The 21,001-nt window shown below is 35.5% G+C and overlaps 3 protein-coding genes across 3 annotated transcripts; 1 reads left to right on the top strand and 2 right to left on the bottom strand.

Annotated features, from left to right (window-relative positions):
- The first annotated feature begins 3,930 nt into the window (after nucleotides 1–3,930).
- On the top strand, nucleotides 3,931–7,382 carry LOC133820015 (uncharacterized). The gene is made up of 6 exons (XM_062253412.1): nucleotides 3,931–4,054; nucleotides 4,744–5,640; nucleotides 5,735–6,263; nucleotides 6,329–6,573; nucleotides 6,654–7,159; nucleotides 7,241–7,382. Exons 2-6 carry the CDS (start codon nucleotides 4,744–4,746, stop codon nucleotides 7,380–7,382), a joined length of 2,319 nt encoding a protein of 772 aa, XP_062109396.1. The 5' UTR covers nucleotides 3,931–4,054.
- Nucleotides 7,383–7,448: 66 nt separating this feature from the next.
- LOC133816932 (uncharacterized) lies at nucleotides 7,449–9,028 on the bottom strand. The gene is made up of 2 exons (XM_062249278.1): nucleotides 8,364–9,028; nucleotides 7,449–8,280 (listed from the first exon to the last, which is right to left on the bottom strand). The coding sequence occupies exons 1-2, from the start codon at nucleotides 8,945–8,947 to the stop codon at nucleotides 7,617–7,619; spliced, it is 1,248 nt and encodes a 415-aa protein (XP_062105262.1). The 5' UTR covers nucleotides 8,948–9,028; the 3' UTR covers nucleotides 7,449–7,616.
- Nucleotides 9,029–14,296: 5,268 nt separating this feature from the next.
- Nucleotides 14,297–16,169, bottom strand: LOC133816931 (UPF0481 protein At3g47200-like). Its single transcript, XM_062249277.1, has 2 exons — nucleotides 16,060–16,169; nucleotides 14,297–15,843 (listed from the first exon to the last, which is right to left on the bottom strand). Exon 2 carries the CDS (start codon nucleotides 15,833–15,835, stop codon nucleotides 14,396–14,398), a length of 1,440 nt encoding a protein of 479 aa, XP_062105261.1. The 5' UTR covers nucleotides 15,836–15,843; nucleotides 16,060–16,169; the 3' UTR covers nucleotides 14,297–14,395.
- Between the last annotated feature and the right edge of the window lie 4,832 nt (nucleotides 16,170–21,001).

The following is a 21,001-nucleotide window of genomic DNA, read 5'->3' as shown; positions in this document are numbered from 1 at the left end:
TTTAATTATTATTGTTATTATTTTGTTAAGTAAATCAAGAATACAGATTCATATATATATATAAAAAGTATGATTTATAGTAAACCTATTATCTAACCATTATTATTGTATATTAATATTTTATTAATATTTGAATATTAAAATAATATCAAATATTAGTTTCTTACAGTTATTGATATTTGTAAGACCAGTGAATTTTGGAGAAAGTATATTTATTATATCACTGGAATTGATATTATGACTTATTAATAATAATATAAATATTTATATTTATATTATTATCATTATATTGATTATTACAACTTTATGTTAAAAATATGATTTCTTTTATAAAAGGACTATTTGAATATATACATCCATATACGTATTGCTATTGAAGTATTTTGTTATTAATATCGAAATAAGTTTAATTATAGACGATAATTATTATTTTTGTTGGGATTATTATTATTATTATCATAAGAGTACATTATCTTATGAGCAAGGTTTAAAGCATGGTTTTATATGAAGAGTTATTTGCATTACGTTGATAATAATTATTATTATCATTTATATAGTTTCTGGTATTATTAATATACACTATCAATAGTGTATATTTATGATTTTGATAGAATTTAATAAATGATGTGCCTTGAATAGGATTTGTATGGATTTAATTGATTGACTCTTGGTGAGGAATTTTAAAATAAGCTAAGGACCTAAGGTAAGTAAATCTCACATTTTGTGCTTAAGTGTAAGATGCATGACTACATTGATTGTGTACATCTGATGAGTTAAGTATGGTATGATGATGATGCATATGATAAGTATGTGAAAAATGGTTATATGAACACCATAAGGGTGTTGTGTGATATGAAATTGATGAATTCTGTGATATGTGAAAGATGTCTTACTTGGTTAAGAATGATATGAATTATGTGCAAGTATGTGTTCTTATGTTGATGGATATGTGGATTACTCTATGTTCATGATTTGTTATATGTTATGATATATGAAGCGTTTAAGTTTTTAGGCTGGAAACCTTAGACCTGAGCCATAGCTCTACGTTAAGGTATAACAACGCCACCAACCCAAAGCTTCATGTATTATGACTAAAGATGTTTTGAGTCATATGAGATGTGATACAATGCCTTGATTGAATACCATCAACACGAATCATGAACATGAACATTGGCATTTCAGCATCAGCATGTATGCATGACATGTATAGTTATGTGATATAAGACCATGCATATGAATATGAGAAAAGTTATGAAATGCCTTGAAAAGTCTTATGTAAAGTTAAACATTTTAATGACACAAGGCTTAAGCAAAGTGATAATAAGATGTTTAAAAAGGGTGCCACTGTTTTGATGAAGCAATCAAGTAAGTTCAGTAAAGAAGACGGAAGTCTATAAGACTTATAGTGGCTGCCCACTAGTGTGGGCTAGGTCAGAGTTGACCATTCAGATATGTTTGCCATGTTTCCGTCTTTCTCCTCCATATGTGTAATAAGTATGGCAGCTATGGCAACGATGAAATGAGTGTTATGATGAGCCTAGCTGAGATGATGGCTAGCCGGAGGAGAACCCATGGGATTCTATATGATATGTGTAACAAGCCCTGCAGGCATTGGCTGAATCAAACAGTGTGCACAAGTGATATTGGGCCCATAAAAATGTGAAACTAAAAGAAAGAGCATAAAAGTAAATTTTGAAAGTGCTTGAGCAATAAATGAAATGCATAAGTATATAAGTCAGCATATTAGTATATGTGTAGTACAAACTCACGACATTCATGTGTATGTGTATGCATGAGATTTGCTTACTGAGCGTTAGCTCATTATGTTATTTTCCAACATTTTTCCAGGTGTGGCTTTAGCTGTTGAGCAACTTGTGGAGCACGGACTCAGTAGCAATGCAATAATGGTTTAGAGTTTTCATATGGCTGCCTTAAATTTAAAGTATTCATACGTGCAATAATTTCTACTAATAAGTTTATATAAAAGTTTTAAATTTTTCTGTATTTCTTCGTATCATTTTATTTAATCATTTTAGTCAAGTGCCTAACATACTCGTAAACTCTAGAATTACGAGTATGTGGCGAACGTACCCTACCTTAGGGACGTTACATATATAACACTTTATAGTACTTAATTTTGCTATCTTTTTTTCTAAGTGAGAACGCATCGAAATTCTACTCGATCGAGACCTATAATTTCCTATGTGGTCCTCCAAAAGTTGTGCAATTAATATAAACTTATTGCTCTTGTTATCTACCTTAGTTTTATCTAGCTATGTCGTTTGTAGAATAGCTATTAATATATAATTGGAGTGGTTAAATAATTAATGGGTTTATACTTTTTTGGACTCTGTGTTTTTTCCTATTATCTGTTTGGACCCTGTGTTTTGAAAAATTGTTTTTTGGACCCTATGTTTTGTAAAATTGTTAAAATAGAACCCTAAACTCAATTTTGATGAGGAAAAAATTGAATATAACAATACAGTTTTTAAGCAGAATGATTTTATTTTTATTCTGAATTGTTAGTTTGGTAAATTATTTGTGATTTTAGTTGAGAAAATATTGACCAAAATCGGGTTTAGGGTTCTATTTTAACTATTTTACAAAACATAGGGTCCAAAAAGTAATTTATCAAAACACAGGGTCCAAACAGATAATAGAAAAAAATACAGAATCCAAAAATATATAAACCCTTAAATAAAATATATCAAAGAAATAATATGAATTAAGTCTCAAACGTGTCCAAATCCATGTCACTATAATTAATAACGATCATGATAAGACATCACTTAATTATTATTTATTTTAAAAAATAATAATGAAATGCCCACTTCCAAATGTGACCTTTAGGGACGATCGAGGCACATATATATATATATACTAGATACAAACAACGTGCAATATGCACGTTTGCTTAGTTTTATTTATAAAATTTATTAATTATTTTTATTAAATTTATATTAATGTCATATAAATTTCAAATAAATATCATATTTTAATTAAATAATTTATTTATTTTTGTTTAAGTTTATGTTTGTTCTAGTTTTTGAATTTGGGAGGGTCAATTATATATTATATGTTTAATGTAATATTAAATATTATACATGTATTTTAAATTTAAGTTTCTTGCTAGCTTTTAAAAAAATAATCAATTTGTTACTAATTAACAGTAGATTATATTATATATTTAATATAATATTATTCTAATAAGTAAGTTTAAGTTTAATTAAATTTTATTATTTTAAAATAATTATCATTGTAAAATATCTAAAAAAATATTATATTTTAATTAGTTTAATTATTTATTATTTTATAAAAAATTATCATAGTAAAATATCTCAAAAATATCTTTTTTTAATTATTTATTTTATTTTATTTAAGTTTAAGTATTTACAAATTACGATTAGATATAAGAATATTCTGTTAAATATAAGAATATTCCGTAAAAGTTACCATTAAAAAAATAAAAATCCGTTAAAATCAAGAATTTCCGTTATCTACACACTTATTATATAGAATAGATATACAAAAATATTAAAAGACTTTGTATTTATACAACTTTATCACTTTAATAATGACCAAAAGAGAGAACACATGGAAATTCTACTACGTCACTTTTAATTTAGAAGTAATTTTTGACCCTTCTCTAGATGACACTCCAATATAAAAATAATAATATAAGTATTTTTTGCAACATCTGCCACTTTTATTATTTAAATTAGAAAAATATGTATATATATATTATTAGACTAAAATTCTAATGGGAAATTTTAGACAGTATGTGTAATAACATACTTAATTTTTTTTTAAATGCCACCATAAAATAATCTCTCATATATATATCATTTTAAAATTTTGGACAAAAATACCCATATCAAGACCCCTCACCTTCTCTCTTCCCAGCCAAACCGAACTCTTTCCTCTTCCCAGCCAAACTCTCTCATTTCTATCTCATTATTTTCTCTCGGGTCACATTCTCACCATCTCAGGCGAAGCTCTCTCTCTCCCCACAGTCGCCGTCGCCACCGTCTTCTCCATCTCCGGCCACGGTAAGGTAAGACATTCGGTTTTCATGTGTTTTTTTTAAAAAAAAATTGAATCGTAATGTATAAATCGATGAAATGGGTTTGATTGTTAATCTTTATTTTGCAAAAAATGTAGCTTAAAATGGGTTTGATTCTATGTGCATTCTGCAAATTCTGCAAAAATTTTGTGGGTCGATGCTCCATCGATGACATACAGTGAGTAATCGATGCTCCATCGATGGTATATCGATGCCATGTCGATTCTTTCATAATCGATACTGAAGTATAATCGATGCCACATCGAGTCCATATCGATGCTGAACATATATGGCATCGATTCGACATCGATACACCATCGAAAATAACATCTCAATTGGATGTTCGCATCAGCATCGACATGGCATCGATGGAGCATCGATGTGGACTCGAAAGGCTGCATCGATGTACCATCGAAAGGCCATCGATGGTACATCGATGCTACATCGATTCTACATCGATGCTACATCGATGCCATGTCGATACTGATGCATAATCGATGGCAAACGATGGTTTATCGATGCCACATCGATGCCATATTGATGCTGAACATATATGGCATCGATTCCATGCTCCATCGATGCTATTTCGATGGTACATCGAGCCCATTTCGATGCTGAACAAAAGATTGAGTATTTTTTATAAATTCAACTAATTCTTTTTTTTTTTGGATATTTTGCAGATGCCACCCAAACGTATCCCACCACTTGAGATCCCTATGGAGGATCATTATGTCGGTCGTATGACCTATAGGGGTTCCGGGAGGTTAACAAAATTGAAGAAAAGATTTGAGGAGCATGGATTGTTGGGGAGGGTGAATGAGTCTGTTTTTGGACCATTCTTCACAGCCCCTCCCTTTTCGTTCTCTGGGGCATTGGTTCACACACTACTTTTGCGGAAGGTCAAGTCTCCGCGTGGCGATGAGGTGCACTTCTTGATGGGCCCAAACTTATGTAAGTTTGGGGTGCACGAGTTCGCCATTATCACCGGCCTGAGCTGCTCCTGTCCACCACTTGCCGTTGACATTGAACCTCACATTACTTCCTCCCGCCTAGTTGATACATATTTCAGTGTGGAACCCGAAAAAGACATTCGGTTTAGTATCTTGGAACGAGCTTTTAGTATGTGCGATGTACCTGATGATTTGTACAAGCTCGGTTTGGTTTACTTTGTGGAGGGAATACTATTGGGCGCTGAGAACGACAATGCTATTTGGCAAGATTCATTGTCGATGGTCGAGGATTTAGATTATTTTGAGAAGTATCCATGGGGATCCCTTTCATTCGATACAACTGTGAAACAATTCAATAGAGATATGAAAGCGATTGGTGGTACAATACCAGGTAAGAAGGCGAAGAAGATCATTGAGGCGGAGTCTTCTAAGGGTTTTAAGGTGGAGGCAAAGTACACTTGCAAGGGGTATCCACCAGCCTTGCAATATTGGGCGTACGAGACGATTCTTGATTTACAGAAGGAACACGCCAAGCCCTGTGGATTCAAGTTCCCTAGGATGCTACAGTGGGAGAGCATAGGCCAGCCGAAGCATTTGCATTTGAAGGATGTACTTGCGAGGAGACATGTAAGTTATAAAACATTTAAATAATTCAAGAAATTTTGAATTATACTAATCAACTTATGTCATTTCTAATTTGATTGTTGTGTTTCCATTACAGTTGTCATGCATTTCTATCCTAAGGCCTCGACCAAATGAGCGAGACTTCTTTGATGCCGTATATCAGAGGACAGAGGGGGATGCTCCTAGGTATGCGATGCTGCAGAATATGATCCAGCCTGCACCAGAGGATGGAAGACCTTACGATCCTGAGGCAGAGGCTGTTGCGGTGGCTGAGATAGCCGTTGAGGCTGGCATATTTGTGGAGGATGCCCCGACAGAGTCTGCTCCAGATACTAGTACAGAACCTACTTCTGCTCCTGCTCCTGCTCCTGGGGCTTATGAGGAGGTGTTGGGTGAGATAGCCAGACTATCAGGTGCAGTGGACGATGTTAAGGCCACTCTAGGTATCGTCCTTAAAAATCAAGAAGTCATATTAGAGAAGCTGGCAACACTAGGTAGTATACCTACTCCTGCACATACTCATGCACCCACTCCAACAGATGATGTAGAGTACGACATTCTCCCCTCATGTTACGAGCCTTCTGTTGGAGAAGCCACACCTTCTCAGCCAGTGCAGACGGTCTTAGGTACGACTAATCCATGAGTTTTTTTTTTGTTTTAAAAAGATTAGATACTAATTGCTCCGTTACAGGTAAGCGTACTAGACAGAGACCAGTAAGGTACGAGGACTATACTCCAGCAGCCAAGAAACCAAAGTTCAAGGACCCAGTTACGATCCTTCCTTTAAAGGTGTTGGATCAAGATATGTTGACAACTTTTAACCGATGGGTACTCGGTGAGATTGATAACATCAGACCGAGGAAGTTGGAATGTTGTGATGGGACCCCTGTTTGGTTCTTGAAGTTGAAGGTGGCAAAAGAATGGTTGGCAGAAACTGTAAGTCTCTTATGTTTGTTAGAACATTTATCTCATTTTAACAATCCACTCTTCCTTAACGTTACTCTATTTATTTGCAGCATCTCGACGCTGCGAATTATCTTATACGGAGACGTCTTTTTGAGTTGCCGAAGACGTACCCCGTGAAAGCCACCGTACTTGATTCATCATTTGCACAATATATTCCTGCCAGATACGAGGAATTCAAGAAAAATGGCAGGACTTACCAATGGGACTCGGACATTCTTGATTTCCTGAAAGGAGATGCCAAAAAGTACAAGAAGCCTTGGGGTGATTGCAACGAGGTCTACTTCCACTGGTGCATGGAAAATCGGCACTGGGTCCTTTGCGAAATAAATTTCGCTGATTGGATGATCACTGTATTTGACTCAGATCATTCTAACTTTAGCCATAATAAGTTGTCTGAGTTGATGGAGCCTTGGACTAGGATGCTTCCATCTTTACTCAACGCTTCTGGTATGTTTAAAGGACACCCCAAGTTAAAAATAGCTAGACCGAAGATCACCGTTCCAAACTTTGATTGGCGGCGCATGTCCACTGATATTGTCCCACAGTCTAGAACCAGGTAGACGTACTAAATTCAGATTTTCAATAATGTTCTCCTTTAATTTTCAATACACTCACAATAAAGATTTCTTGGTTTCAGCGGAGATTGCGGTGTATTCGCCATCAAACACTTGGAGTTCATTCTTGGAGACATTCCCTTATCATATGCCATCGAGGACAACATTCAGTACTTCTGGGATAAATTATGCATCGACATTTTTTATGAGAATGTGTACCCTTGATGTTAGAACATTTATTTTGATTTCGATGACACACAATAGTATATTTCTCCTTAGTATTGTATATAAAAAATGTCGTTTCGATTAACAAAGTCCATTAATACACAAATATAAAGAGTAACAAAGTCCATTAATACACAAATAAAAAGAGTAACAAAGTCCATCAATACACAAATAAAAAGAGTAACAAAGACCATTAGTACCCAAATAAAAAGTTTAACATTGATGCCATAAATTTCAAACACGAACTTTACAAGTTGCCCTATTATGGCCTAGACCTCCACAAGTGCTGCACTTGCGTGGAACAACCAATTTATCTCCATTGGAAGGATGGCGTTTCGTCTTAGGCCTACCTTGTTTCTTCTTTGGACGACCAACCGGGTTTTTCTGCGCAGGTGTTCTCACTGTTATTGTCATAATGTCATGTGGAACAATCCACTCTTCCTCGTTACCAGTAGGATATATAGATTCTGTGTAAGAGGACCTCCATGTCTCAATTTTATAGTAATCTGAACACAACGAATAAAAGTTCACCCCTCGCTTAAGGGATCCAGATAGTGCATGAGCACATGGGATACCAATAATCCGAAACACGCCGCATGTGCATGTCTTATTCAGGAGGTCGACTTCACCATTCAGCTCACCATCTAACACATGGAACTCATGCCTCCCTATTGCATAAGGAATCAAGAATCGAGCTTTCTCAGCCATATCCACCAAATTTTTCTCATAGGTCGGTGCAAGAGTGGTAGTTGTCTTCTCGCTAGTTTCTCTCCTATTACAGAACCAGGACTGTAGTGTGAAGCGAATAAATTCGACGAATGTAGTTATCGGAAAGCTCCTAGCGTCCCGGGTCTTATTGTTGAAACTTTCAGCGTAATTGCTTGTCATTATATTATACCTAGTATCCAGGAAAACTAAAATTTAATAGTAACATACATTTAGAAGATTTCAAAAATTAAAATACAATTGACAATGACATACCTATTTCCAGGAAAGTAAGCACGGGACCACTTATCAAAACCCATTCCTTCTAGGTATTGAGCAATGGCTGGGTCTTTTGATTTGATTTTTTCAAAGAAAGCGTGGAACTCGAATTTCCTAAAAGCATATGCCGCATTATACATCAACACATGACAATGATAAGTCTTGAATTTAGCAACCACATTCATACTAATGTGGTGGTAGCAAGCACCGTGATAGGCATCGGGGAAAATAGTTTCCAAGGCATGTGTAATACTTGCATGCCTGTCAGATACAAACGCCAGGTCCTCGACTTCCCCAATCGCTTCTTTTAGCTTTGACATGAAATACTTCCAAGAATCATGATTCTCACTATCCACAATACCAAATGCAACTGGATATAGATGGTTATTTGCATCCAGTGCGACTGCACATAACATCTGCCCACCGTATTTTGTCTTTAAAAAGGTACCGTCCACACATAACACAGAACGACATGTACGAAACCCTCTTCTACTAACTCCGAGTGAGAAAAAGCAATATTTGAATCGATCTTCCTTAGTGACAAAATCTGTCAACGTCCCGAGATTTTTCTGTTGAAGCATGAACAGGTACGATGGTAACTTCTGGTAGGATGCTTCCAGTGTCCCTCTGACATAAGAAAGAGCCTTCTCTCGGCATCTCCAAGCTTTTCCATATGAAAACTCAATGCCATAATCATTCTTAATGTCCTCTCTTATGTTGTTTGCCATGTACGCATTCGATCCAGTCTGATATTTTTTCTTTATGCAATGACCAATAACCCAAGGTGCAGCTTGGCGATGGCCTTTATGTCGGAGGTCAAGTGAGCAAGTGTGTTTGTTGGTGAAACGAGTTATCTCGAACATATCAGATTTAGGAATTCTCTTCCCCCTCAATCTCCACCCACAATCAGGATCCTTGCAAGTGATATACCAAACTTCAGTACCTGACTTCTTCACCACAAACTCGAAGTTCTGCTTCATTGCATACAAGTGTGCCTTCGTCTTCAACTCTAACTTGTTCTCAAAAACTTTCCCAACTTCTATTACTCCACAACTCACCCCAGATAACGTGGGGATAACATAAGAGGGGCATGGGATATCTTCAGCAGTATACGCTGGAGAACTCCATCTATTTCCATCATCTTGTGTAGTTGGACGACTGCTCTCTGATCCAGCAGTCCTTCGTCCTTGGCTTTCTTGACGACTTGGCAATGGTCGTACATTTAAATTATCTACTTGAACCACATGTAGCATCGACAACTGATCCTCTGAGTTATCATCAGAACTACTGCACCCCTCAACTCTTTCATCATCATCACCAAAAAGGGCAACTGGATCGTCATTGACATAAGGCTCATACTCATACCCATCATCATGCGGGAGATTTGTTGGGGGAAAAAAAGTTTCATTATGACTAGGACCTCCCATGCATACACTTGGCCCAGTAGCTGTTTGTGGAATAGCCGTGCATGATTGATTATGATTTTCCATATTAACACTCGCTCTAGGAGATGGATCAATAAGAGCAATGTTCTTTGCAATCGAACTAACGCATAAAGGAACCCGATGTTTTAAGGACTTTGAATTTTCAAGAATAAGAGCACTAACTCCTTCATCATCTGTGATTTCAATGGGATCTACACTAAAATCATTGCATGTAAACGGCACTTCCAACTTTAAGTCAAACAATGACCTATCCACTTTCAACTTTGAATACAACTTCTCCAATAATTCTATGTAACCAACATCAATTGGTACATGTATTATAGTGTTCGAACCAGCTTTGAGATTCCATTTTTCTCCTTTCTGTTCCCAAACACCGTTGTAAGAAACAATTATATTAACTCTGGAACCTGCAAATTTACAAAAAAAAAAAACATAAGAAAATTATAAAAATAAAGTGTAATCTATGAAGAATCGATGGTAAATCGATGCCTATGAAAATCTGTATTGTAGTTCAAAATCGATGCCACATCGATGACATTTCGATGCATCATCGATGCTAATGGTTGCCATTTCGATGCGATACCATTTCGATGCCACATCGATGCCTTACCGACGCTGAACCAAATAAACATATATGGCATCGATTCAACATCGATACCACCATCGATACATCATCGATACCAACATCGAAATTATATATTTGCCTCAGTATCGATATAATATCGATGGTGTATCGAAATGCCATCGATGCCATATATGTTTATTTGGTTCAGCGTCGATGTTACATCGATGCCACATCGATGCTACATCGACGCTGAACCAAATAAACATATATGGCATCGATGGCATTTCGATACACCATCGATATTACATCGATACTAACGTCGAAATTTGCCTCAGTATCGATATGGAATCGATGTAGAATCGATGCTGATGGTTGCCCTATGTATGCGATTCAATTTCGATGTAATATCGATGCCACATCGATTCCATATCGACGCTGAACCAAATCAACATATATGACATCGATGCAACATCGATACACCATCGATATTATATCGAAAATATCATCTAATTTAGATGTTCGCATTAGCATCGACATGGAATCGATGGGGAATCGATGGAGCATCGATGTACTATCGATTTTGGAAATCTCAGATCCGAAGAACAGTTCAAAAGTTGCAGAAAAAAATACAATCTCAACTGCGGAACAGTTCAAATCTAATATCTAACTATGGCATTTCATATTCATAAGTAAATTAATGAAATGATACTTACCCATGATTTTTTCTCTTAAAAATGCCAAGAAACTTCCAATCCGTTCTACCTTCGAGCTGTGAAAAAATGGCTGTAAATGAGGGATGAGAGAAAGAGATAGAGAGAGTGAAGTGTTAAATTTGAGTGAGGAGGGGAGGAGGGTATTTGTGTCCAAAATATAAGAGGGGGCATAATATAAGGAGAATTTTTATGTTATCATTTAAAAAAAATTAAATATATTATGATGCATAAAGAGTAAAATTTCCCATTCTAATTGGAGTCTTTAAAATATCCAATATACATACATAACTACGTCCATGCATGTGAAGCTATGATTGGAACATTTAAAAAAAATTGTGATGGAGATAAATCAAAATATTAGACAACGACAAATGAAAATTAAATATTATTGAGGTGACAATTATATTAACATATGGGAAATTTGAGTTTCTATGCTTAATGAGATATACTAAATCAAAAAAATGCTAGACACTTAAATCATTTCAAAACAATGCCAAATTTTTTGACAATACCCAAAATACCCCTCTCATAATTTTTCTCACCCCTTCCTCTTCCCTCTTCCCTCTCTCTCCCTCAACACATTCCTCTCAACTCCCTCTCTTGAAAAAAAATTCATGGGTAAGATAAAATATCATAGAAATCAATGTAATAGCAAGTATTCAACACTTAGGACACTAAAATACTACATTTCGAACAGATTTGGACATGATTTTTGGGTTTTTTTTGCAATTTTTTTCAGATCTGAAACTTTGAAATCTACAGAAAATCGACGTGGTTCGATGGTGGTTCGATGGTGCTCGATGCCAGCTCGATGGGGCCTTCAAAATCAAGATTTTCATGAAAAAATCGATGTTGCTCGATGGTGGTTCGATGGAGGTTCGATGGTGTTCGATGCGATTCTTGCAAGATACGTAATTTTTCACTCGGGTATCCGTTTGGGGTGATTTTTTTTTTGATTTTGGGTATTTTTTCAAGATCTACACGTTTGGGATGTGTATATACACATTTGGGAAATGTAAATCTTGAAAAAAATGACAAATGCAAAACATACCTCATGTTCAAGATATGTTTTGGTATGTTTTCAAGTTCTAAACTTTGAAAATGTGTATATGAACATATAAAACATGTAGATCTCAAAAAAATACCAAAAAAAAAAAAAAAATCATCCCAAACGGACACCCGAGTGAAAAATTATGTCTCTTACAAGAATTGCATCGAACCACCATCGAGCAACCATCGAACAACCATCGAGCAACGTCGATTTTTTCATGAAAATATTGATTTTGAAGGCCCCATCGAGGTAGTATCGAACACCATCGAGCAACCATCGAGTTGGACATGATTTTTTAGTTATTTTTCAGATTTGAAACTCGGAAATATGTAGAAAATTGACTTTGCTCGATGGTGCTCGATACCAGCTCGATGGTGCTCGATACCAGCTCGATGGGGCCTTCAAAATCAATATTTTCATGAAAAAATCGAGATTTCTCGATGGTGGTTCGATGGTTGCTCGATGGTGGTTCGATGGTTGCTCGATGGTGGTTCGATGGTGGTTCGATGCAATTCTTGTAAGAGACATAATTTTTCACTCGGGTGTCCGTTTGGGATGATTTTTTTTTTTTTGGTATTTTTTTGAGATCTACACGTTTTATATGTTCATATACACATTTTCAAAGTTTAGAACTTGAAAACATACCAAAACATATCTTGAACATGAGGTATGTTTTGCATTTGTCATTTTTTTCAAGATTTACATTTCCCAAATGTGTATATACACATCCCAAACGTGTAGATCTTGAAAAAATACCCAAAATCAAAAAAAAAATCACCCCAAACGGATACCCGAGTGAAAAATTACGTATCTTGCAAGAATCGCATCGAACACCATCAAACCACCATCGAACCTCCATCGAACCACCATCGAGCAACATCGATTTTTTCATGAAAATCTTGATTTTGAAGGCCCCATCGAGCTGGCATCGAGCACCATCGAACCACCATCGAACCATGTCGATTTTCTGCAGATTTCAAAGTTTCAGATCTGAAAAAAATCGCAAAAAAAACTCAAAAATCATGTCCAAATCTGTTCGAAATGTAGTATTTTAGTGTCCTAAGTGTTGAATACTTGCCATTACATTGATTTCTATGATATTTTATCTTACCCATGAATTTTTTTTCAAGAGAGGGAGTTGAGAGGAATGTGTTGAGGGAGAGAGAGGGAAGAGGGAAGAGGAAGGGGTGAGAAAAATTATGAGAGGAGTATTTTTGGTATTATCAAAAAATTTGGTATTGTTTTGAAATGATTTAAGTGTCTAGCATTTTTTTGATTTATAACCACTCACTAAGCATAAAAACTCAAATTTCCCTAACATATTAACTTGTGGTGCCCAATTATATATTAATTATCATATATATATATATATAATGAACCAATAATTGAAGTGTGTGTCTATTCTAAATATATTATATATGGACACAAATTGAGCTAAGAAAGTAATATATCTGACAAAAGCAAATGCAACCTATCATGATGTCAATTGTCATCGTCATATTGTCATATCATTGTCGAATATATCCTTTCATACAGTGTGAGATTGTTATTAGCAATTAATGTTACTATATATTTGTTTGAGAAAATATTCTTCGAAGTGTGTGGTTTTCTTCGATAATATATAAGAGAATTAGATATTTTGTTCATTTCTAATTGATTTTGAAAAGAAATCTCGTATTTCTTATCACACACTTCATTATTTCACATCCTAACGTAGTACAATAAGCCAAAGAAAATTCTAACGTATATACACAATCTAAATTCAAAATCAATCCAAAAAGTGGGCCAGTTGTTCAAGACTGTTAAGCAAAAATAGCCCGGGAATATTATAAAAAATATCTCACATAAAAAATAATGTGTGGGTACATTGAACAATATACAAAAACATTAGTACTCATAATCAATTAATTTTAAGATAAAAGTCATGCTTCTTATTATACACTTCATTCTACTTTCTAACAGATATTCCACATTCTAATAATATCAAATTTATTCTAAGATATATATTCAAGCATTCAAAGCCATTCATGCCAAGCAAAATACTTAATATTATGACTCCACTACAAAGAAAAATCACACCTTTAAGTGGTCTAAAATTCACATATGGCAAAGTAGTACTAAAACATATTATTAAAGATGTCTACAGTAGACTCTACTACAAAGAAAAATCACACCTTTATTTTGATTCGAACATTACAGAGAAGTGATTTAAAATTAACATATGCCAAAGTAGTACTAAAACATGTTAATTCTTATTAAAGATGTTTAAAGTAGACATACTTAAGTGTTGAAGAGACTGTAAAAAGCAACACAAAAAGTCCAACAACGGTAGAACTACCAGTCCAAAGATCCTTAAAGTAAACCTTTTTCAGAGTTGCTCTGGTAACATTCCAACGATTCTCATAAAACGCATTGAGTTCATTGTAAAAACTAGCATAGTAAGACTTCTCCCGGGGAATCTGATTGCAAAGACTGTTGATCAACTTGGCTGCTTCCTTGTTACCCCCAAGCAAGTTGGTCAGAATCTTCTCGTCCACAAGAAACTCAACATCTTCACCAGTGTTTATGAGCTGATCCATTAGAGCCACATAGCCACATATGTAGTCCTCATCAGGGTAAAGACACTGCTCCAAGGCCATCACATTTCTCAACAGACTCTCTGTGTCATTCTCTAACTTCAACTCGGGAAGCTTCAGCCGCATACCCTTTATGAATGGTGTGAACTTGAGAATAATCTTCTTCTTAGAGATCTTCACATCAGTTAAGCATGTTCCTTTGCGCGCAGGCTCGAAGGTCACACCAGCTGTGTCAAGCTTTGTGGCCGAGTAGAGGTACTTCCTATCTGCTATGTTGTCTTGATGTGGATTCTTCTTTGATATAAACTCCCTTGGCAGCCAAAACTCTCTGAGCAAATCAGTGAAGTGTTTGATTTCCTTGATCTGATGAGGCTGTACCCTTTTGCAGGTTTCAGTCAAGTAATGCTCTTCAAAGAAATAAATGGTGAGTTTTTTAAGGGTATCATCACAATGATTTGTACAGACACCTCCTTGATCAACAGAATCGCAATTAGAGCTGAAACAGCTGGACTTTGAACTGGGAATTTTCACAGGAGGGAGGTGTTCTTTGACAACTTGATATACTTTTCCTAGAACAAAAAAAGGAATTTGGTTCTCAAGTAAAATCAAGTCAAGCTTGATAGCTTTCCTCAACCATGGAATTCTTAAGATACAATCCCTCTTACGCTCTTGCTCGCTGTCACTAACATTCCTCAGAAAAAGCTCAAGTATGAAGCAAGCATCTCTGAGAATCATTTCCTCGAACAGTTTGTAATCATCATCATCCCCCAACAACTTAGCTGGGATCCCTTCATAACTACGGCGTAGGTGGTCAGAGCAATCTTTTATGACCTTTTTGAGATCATCCTCTTTGATTATTTTGTCAAAACGTTTAAGAAAACTGGGATAATAGTATTTGGATTTGACAGTTTCCATTTCACTCAAAAGATCATTGCCATAGTGAAAAGGACCAATGGAAACAAGTTGAGGAGTGTAAGCAGATTGGTTTACCTTGCGAAGCTTTCTGGGAATTTTGTAAATGATCGGACCAGAAGATTCAGATTCCCAATGCCTTATGTCTATTGTGATATGATCATCAGTGATATGACCAGACTCGTCTCCAGGATTTTCATTAGCCATAATAATATCTGTTATAATATTAATTCAACATAATTAACAAAAGATATATATTAGAATTTTTACTAATATATAAAACTAAGGAATATATATCCATGCACATCGAAAACTAAAATTGATACTCAAAACGTTACCAAAAAAAAACCAAATTAGAAAAGAAGATTAAAATTATATATATTAATAATTAGTAGTAAAGTTAATTAAAAGAAAAAGGAAGAAGAATGAACCTGGACGAAGTAGAGCAACTAGACTTGGCTATATATATATAATATGATTATATATATACGAAGGAAATAATAGTACTGATCGAATTTGAGTAGTGTGTGGTTTATTTGGATTTATATACAACAGTATATATAGAGAATTTTTCATTAAGGACATTCACTTTAAGCTCTTTCACCGAGACTCTTAGAGTTTTCAATTTTTGAACAATTTTCGGCGTAATTTTTTTATGACTGTGTATATTGTAGTTATTTAGAGTATTAGTGCAATTTTTAGAAAATTCTGAATAGTTAACAGTACTGAAAATTAGATTTAAACATGTTGTTGCACGATGATCTAGTTTATAGTACTATTCAGAATTTTTGAAAATTTACAGGATGATCTAAATAGCTACAATATATACAGTCATAAAAAAAATCGCACTAAAAATTATTCACAAGTCAAAAATACTGAAGCACGAAGAATCGTCTTTTATATATATATATAGACATATAGATACTGTCTCTAGATTGATCTCTGCCTCTCATACTTTATATAGCCATAAATATATTATAAATGAAATTAAATACGTCAACTAATTTTTGTAAATTATATTAATTTGCATGCGTTGACCTTGACTTTAAAAAAAACAAAAGAAAAGTTGGTAATTTACAATAGAAAAAAACAAAATTTGTTTTTGTTGTGTACAAATATACTCATGAGTATGTCATTAATATGAATGTGTGGACCATGCACGCATGTACACCATGCACAAATTAATACTCAAATATATATATATATACATACTTATTAATACGTAATAAATATATGGATTAATATATATATATATTGTTTTCAAATATTACTTTAAAAAAATAATTAATTTTCTTTGAAAGTTTTTGAAAAAATGATTATCTTCCGAAAAAGTGTAGAGAGTTTTTGACATAGTGTTGAGTTTGTTTATAAGTAGATTATTTTATAAAAAGTTATCGAAAAAAAATATATCATACAAAGTGACTAAAAAATCTATATTTTAGCAACCAATTAAAATTTGTGATAGACAGAATCTCGTGATCTGCAGGTAGAAAGACGGGGTAAAAAACTGTGCAATCTCACACTGTTTGGGGAAGGTCAAGTATGATGATTCTAAAACTGTGTATGTATGAGACTACACAATTAAAGATGGCTTAAATGGATTGATGGGTACTGCCTATGCCAACAAGATGCATCTTCTTTTCGGTAGCTCATCACTTTAGAACTCCAAAATTAAGCGTGTTTAACCTGGAGTAGTCTCATGATGGGTGACCTCGTGGGAAGTTTTCCCAGGAAGTGTGCGAGTGAGGACAAAGCACGCTGGAAAGACTCGTGTTGGTTTACAGGACCAGTCGTCATTCCATGAAGCAACCATAGTGACGTGAGATGTGTTACATAAATCATGCATGTTACAACAATTGAATTGTGATATATGATAGTACCTTTCGTAAATGTGAGTGATCGATAATAAATAATTAAAATTAATTAGGTAGTAGTTAAATGTTGTTATATAATAATATTAGTAACTAATCAACTTTGAAATTGAAATTGTCTATTATTTCATGTAACACGTGCTGCTATATATATAGCATTAATTATATATATTTTACTTAATCATGATGATGTGATCTTATTTTTTTTTTATGTATATATATAGCTATCAACATTATTAATTTATGATGTGTACCTTGTGTGAAATAAGAACGAAGACAAGAATTGAACTGAATGTGTTTTATCATTGATAAATCAATCTGAGCACAGTGCTCTATATATACAAGCTCAAGAGAGTTAGTTAGAATAATTAGTTAACAGAGAGTTAGTAACTAATCTATAATTGTACAAACAGAATATCTAACTAACCATAATAGCCTAGCAACTTTAACTAACACCCCACCGCAAACTGAGTTGGGATAGAGAAACCAGACTCAGTTTGTCTCTCAACAATACAAATCTAGGTGTAGATAAAGCTTTGGTAAGTATATCAGCAATTTGGTCTTGAGCTGGAGTATGCTTGACATAGAGCTGGTTGTTGAAGATGCGTTCCCTGACAAAGTAGAGATCTAGCTCAATGTGCTTTGTCCGAGAGTGTAAGACTGGATTGGCAGACATAAGCACAGTGGATTGATTGTCACACCAAATTGTAGGGATCGGTAATTGAGCGAAACCAACTTCAGAAAGCAAGGATTGAATCCAAACCAGCTCAGCTGTGGCATTTGCAAGACTTCGGTACTCGGCTTCAGTGCTGGAACGAGAGACTGTTCGCTGCTTTTTGGAGCTCCAGGAGACTAAGTTGGAACCCAAATAGATGCAGAAACCCGAAGTTGACCTGCGGTCATCAGGATCGGATGCCCAATCAGCATCACAGAATCATGTCAAAACAAGTTTGGAACTGGGTTTGAAGTGGAGGCCAAGGTCGAGAGTGCCTTTGAGATACCGGAGAATCTTCTTAACCACTTTGAGATGAGACTCAAGAGGATTTTGCATGAACTGAGACACCTTATTAACAGCATAAGCGATCTCCGGCCGAGTGATGACAGCATACTGCAATGCTCCAACTATGCTGCGATATTGATGAGGATCAGTAAGAGGATCACTGTTGAAAGCAGATAGTTTTTCTCCACCAGTCATGGGAGTAGGAAGAGAATTGGCAAAGTCCATTTTGGCACGGCAGAGAAGATCCATTATGTATTTCTTTTGACATAAGTGTAAGCCATCATGGAGATGACAAACTTGAATGCCAAGGAAGTAGTCTATTTGGCCAAGATCCTTTAACGCAAATGAGGCATTAAGATCTGAAATGAGAGTGGAAACAGCAGCCATGGAACTTCCAGTTATCAGGATATCATCCACATATACAAGAACATAAGTGGTATGAGAATCGGTTTTCCTGATGAATAAAGATTAGTCAGCTCGAGCAGAGATAAAACGAAATGTCATGAGGGCAGTTCTGAGTTTATCAAACCAGGCCCTAGGAGCTTGCCGTAGACCATATAATGCCTTGGTCAGTTTGCATACTAAATGAGGAGAACTTTGATCAATGAATCCGGGAGGTTGAGTCATGAAAACCTCTTCAGTGAGCTCTCCATTCAAGAAGGCATTATTGACATCCAATTGCCTTATTTGCCAGCCATTAGATAAGGCAATGGTTAAAATGACTCGAATTGTTGTTGGTTTAACTACAGGACTAAAAGTCTCTGTAAAATCATAGCCATACTATTGCAGAAACCCTTTGGCAACCAGTCTGGCCTTGTGTTGAGCAATAGTGCCATCAGGGTTTTCTTTTGTCCTATAGACCCATCTACAGCCTATGGCACGCCTGCCAGGAGGAAGAGGAACAAGTATCCAAGTCTTGTTATTCTTTAGAGCAGTGATTTCAACCTGCATAGCTTGATTCCACTTAGGATCTTTGAGAGCTGATGCTATAGTTAAGGGTTCATTGGACACCATCAGAACTTTGGGCTTGTAAGTGCCAACTTTGGCTCGTGTAACCATAGGATGAAGGTTAACAGGAGCTTGTGATGCAGTTGGAACTTCAGAACCAGGCAGAGCAGAATCTGACTGTACAGGCGCAGAAGCTTGAGCAGTTGATGCAGATGGTGAAATGGAGTGATGAGCTGATGCAGAAGGAGATGAGGATGAAGGAATGGACTGAGTTGGTGTGATAGGATGTACTTGACCAGAACATGTAGGAATAAGAGCAGAAGGACCAAGAGAAACATTATCACGGGTTACATTAGTAGAAGCAGAAATAATTGCAAAAGGAAAAGTATACTCATCAAAGATAACATCTCTTGAAATGTAAATTCTACCAGATGAAGCAAGACATTTGTATCCCTTATGTTTCAAACTATATCCTATGAAAGTGCATTTTTCATACCGAAACTCAAGTTTATGCTTGTTATAGGGTCGGGTGTTTGGGAAACAGGTACATCCGAAAACTTTTAGAGTGGAGTAGTCAGGATACTTGTCAAATAGTTTATGTAAGGGAGTGTCATTTTGGATAACTGGTGTTGGGAGTCTATTTATAACATAGCAAGCTGTTCTAACAGCTTCATCCCAGTAAGATAAGGGCATGGAGGCTTGGGCAAGAAGAGTTAGACCAGCTTCAACCAAGTGTCTGTGTTTTCTCTCAGCAACACCATTTTGTTGGTGAGTGGTTGGACAAGACAGCCTATGAGTAATGCCATTCTTAGTCAAATAAGGTTCTAAGGCTTGATACTCACCCCCCAATCAGATTGGACAGATATAATGGATTGATTGAACTCTTTTTCTACCTGAGTTCGAAAATTAATAAATGTTTGCAAGGCCTCAGATTTGGCTTTTAAAAGGAATACCCAAGTGTACCTAGAATAGGCATCGGTAAAATGGATATAGTATTTGTAACCACATGAGGAAAGCATGGGAGAGGGACCCCAAATATCAGTGTGGACTAACTGCAAAGGTTTAGTAAAAATAGTTTCTGAGTTAGGAAAGGGAAATTTATGAATCTTTCCTTTGCAACAAGCATCATAGAAATCGGTAACAGTTTTATTTCTTTCAGGAATATTACAAATGGTCATGATAGATTTTACAATCTTAGCAGAGGGATGAGCAAGCTTCTTATGCCACAAAGAAAAATGATTACATGAAGACACAGAAGTAGAATGCACAGGTGCATGAGTAACAGTACACATGACATTAGGATTAAAAGAGTGAGCAGACTTGGATATTTGTAATTGGGAAGGTTCTATGATATAAAGCCCTTGCTTAAGCTGTCCGGTCAGTAAAACTTCCTTCGAATCCTGGTCTTTCACAAGACAATAATGAGGATAAAACTCAAAGAAAGCATTATTATCAGAGGCAAACTTAGAAACAGAAATAAGATTTTTGGTGATATGTGGAACATGAAGCATGCGATTTAAGACAAGTGGTTTAGATGAAATATCTGAGTGAAAA

This window comes from Humulus lupulus, chromosome 2 (assembly GCF_963169125.1).
Source record: "Humulus lupulus chromosome 2, drHumLupu1.1, whole genome shotgun sequence".
NCBI classification, from domain to species: Eukaryota; Viridiplantae; Streptophyta; class Magnoliopsida; order Rosales; family Cannabaceae; genus Humulus; species Humulus lupulus.
The sequence above is the reverse complement of the archived record's forward strand: the minus strand, read 5'-3'. Positions and strand labels throughout refer to the sequence as shown.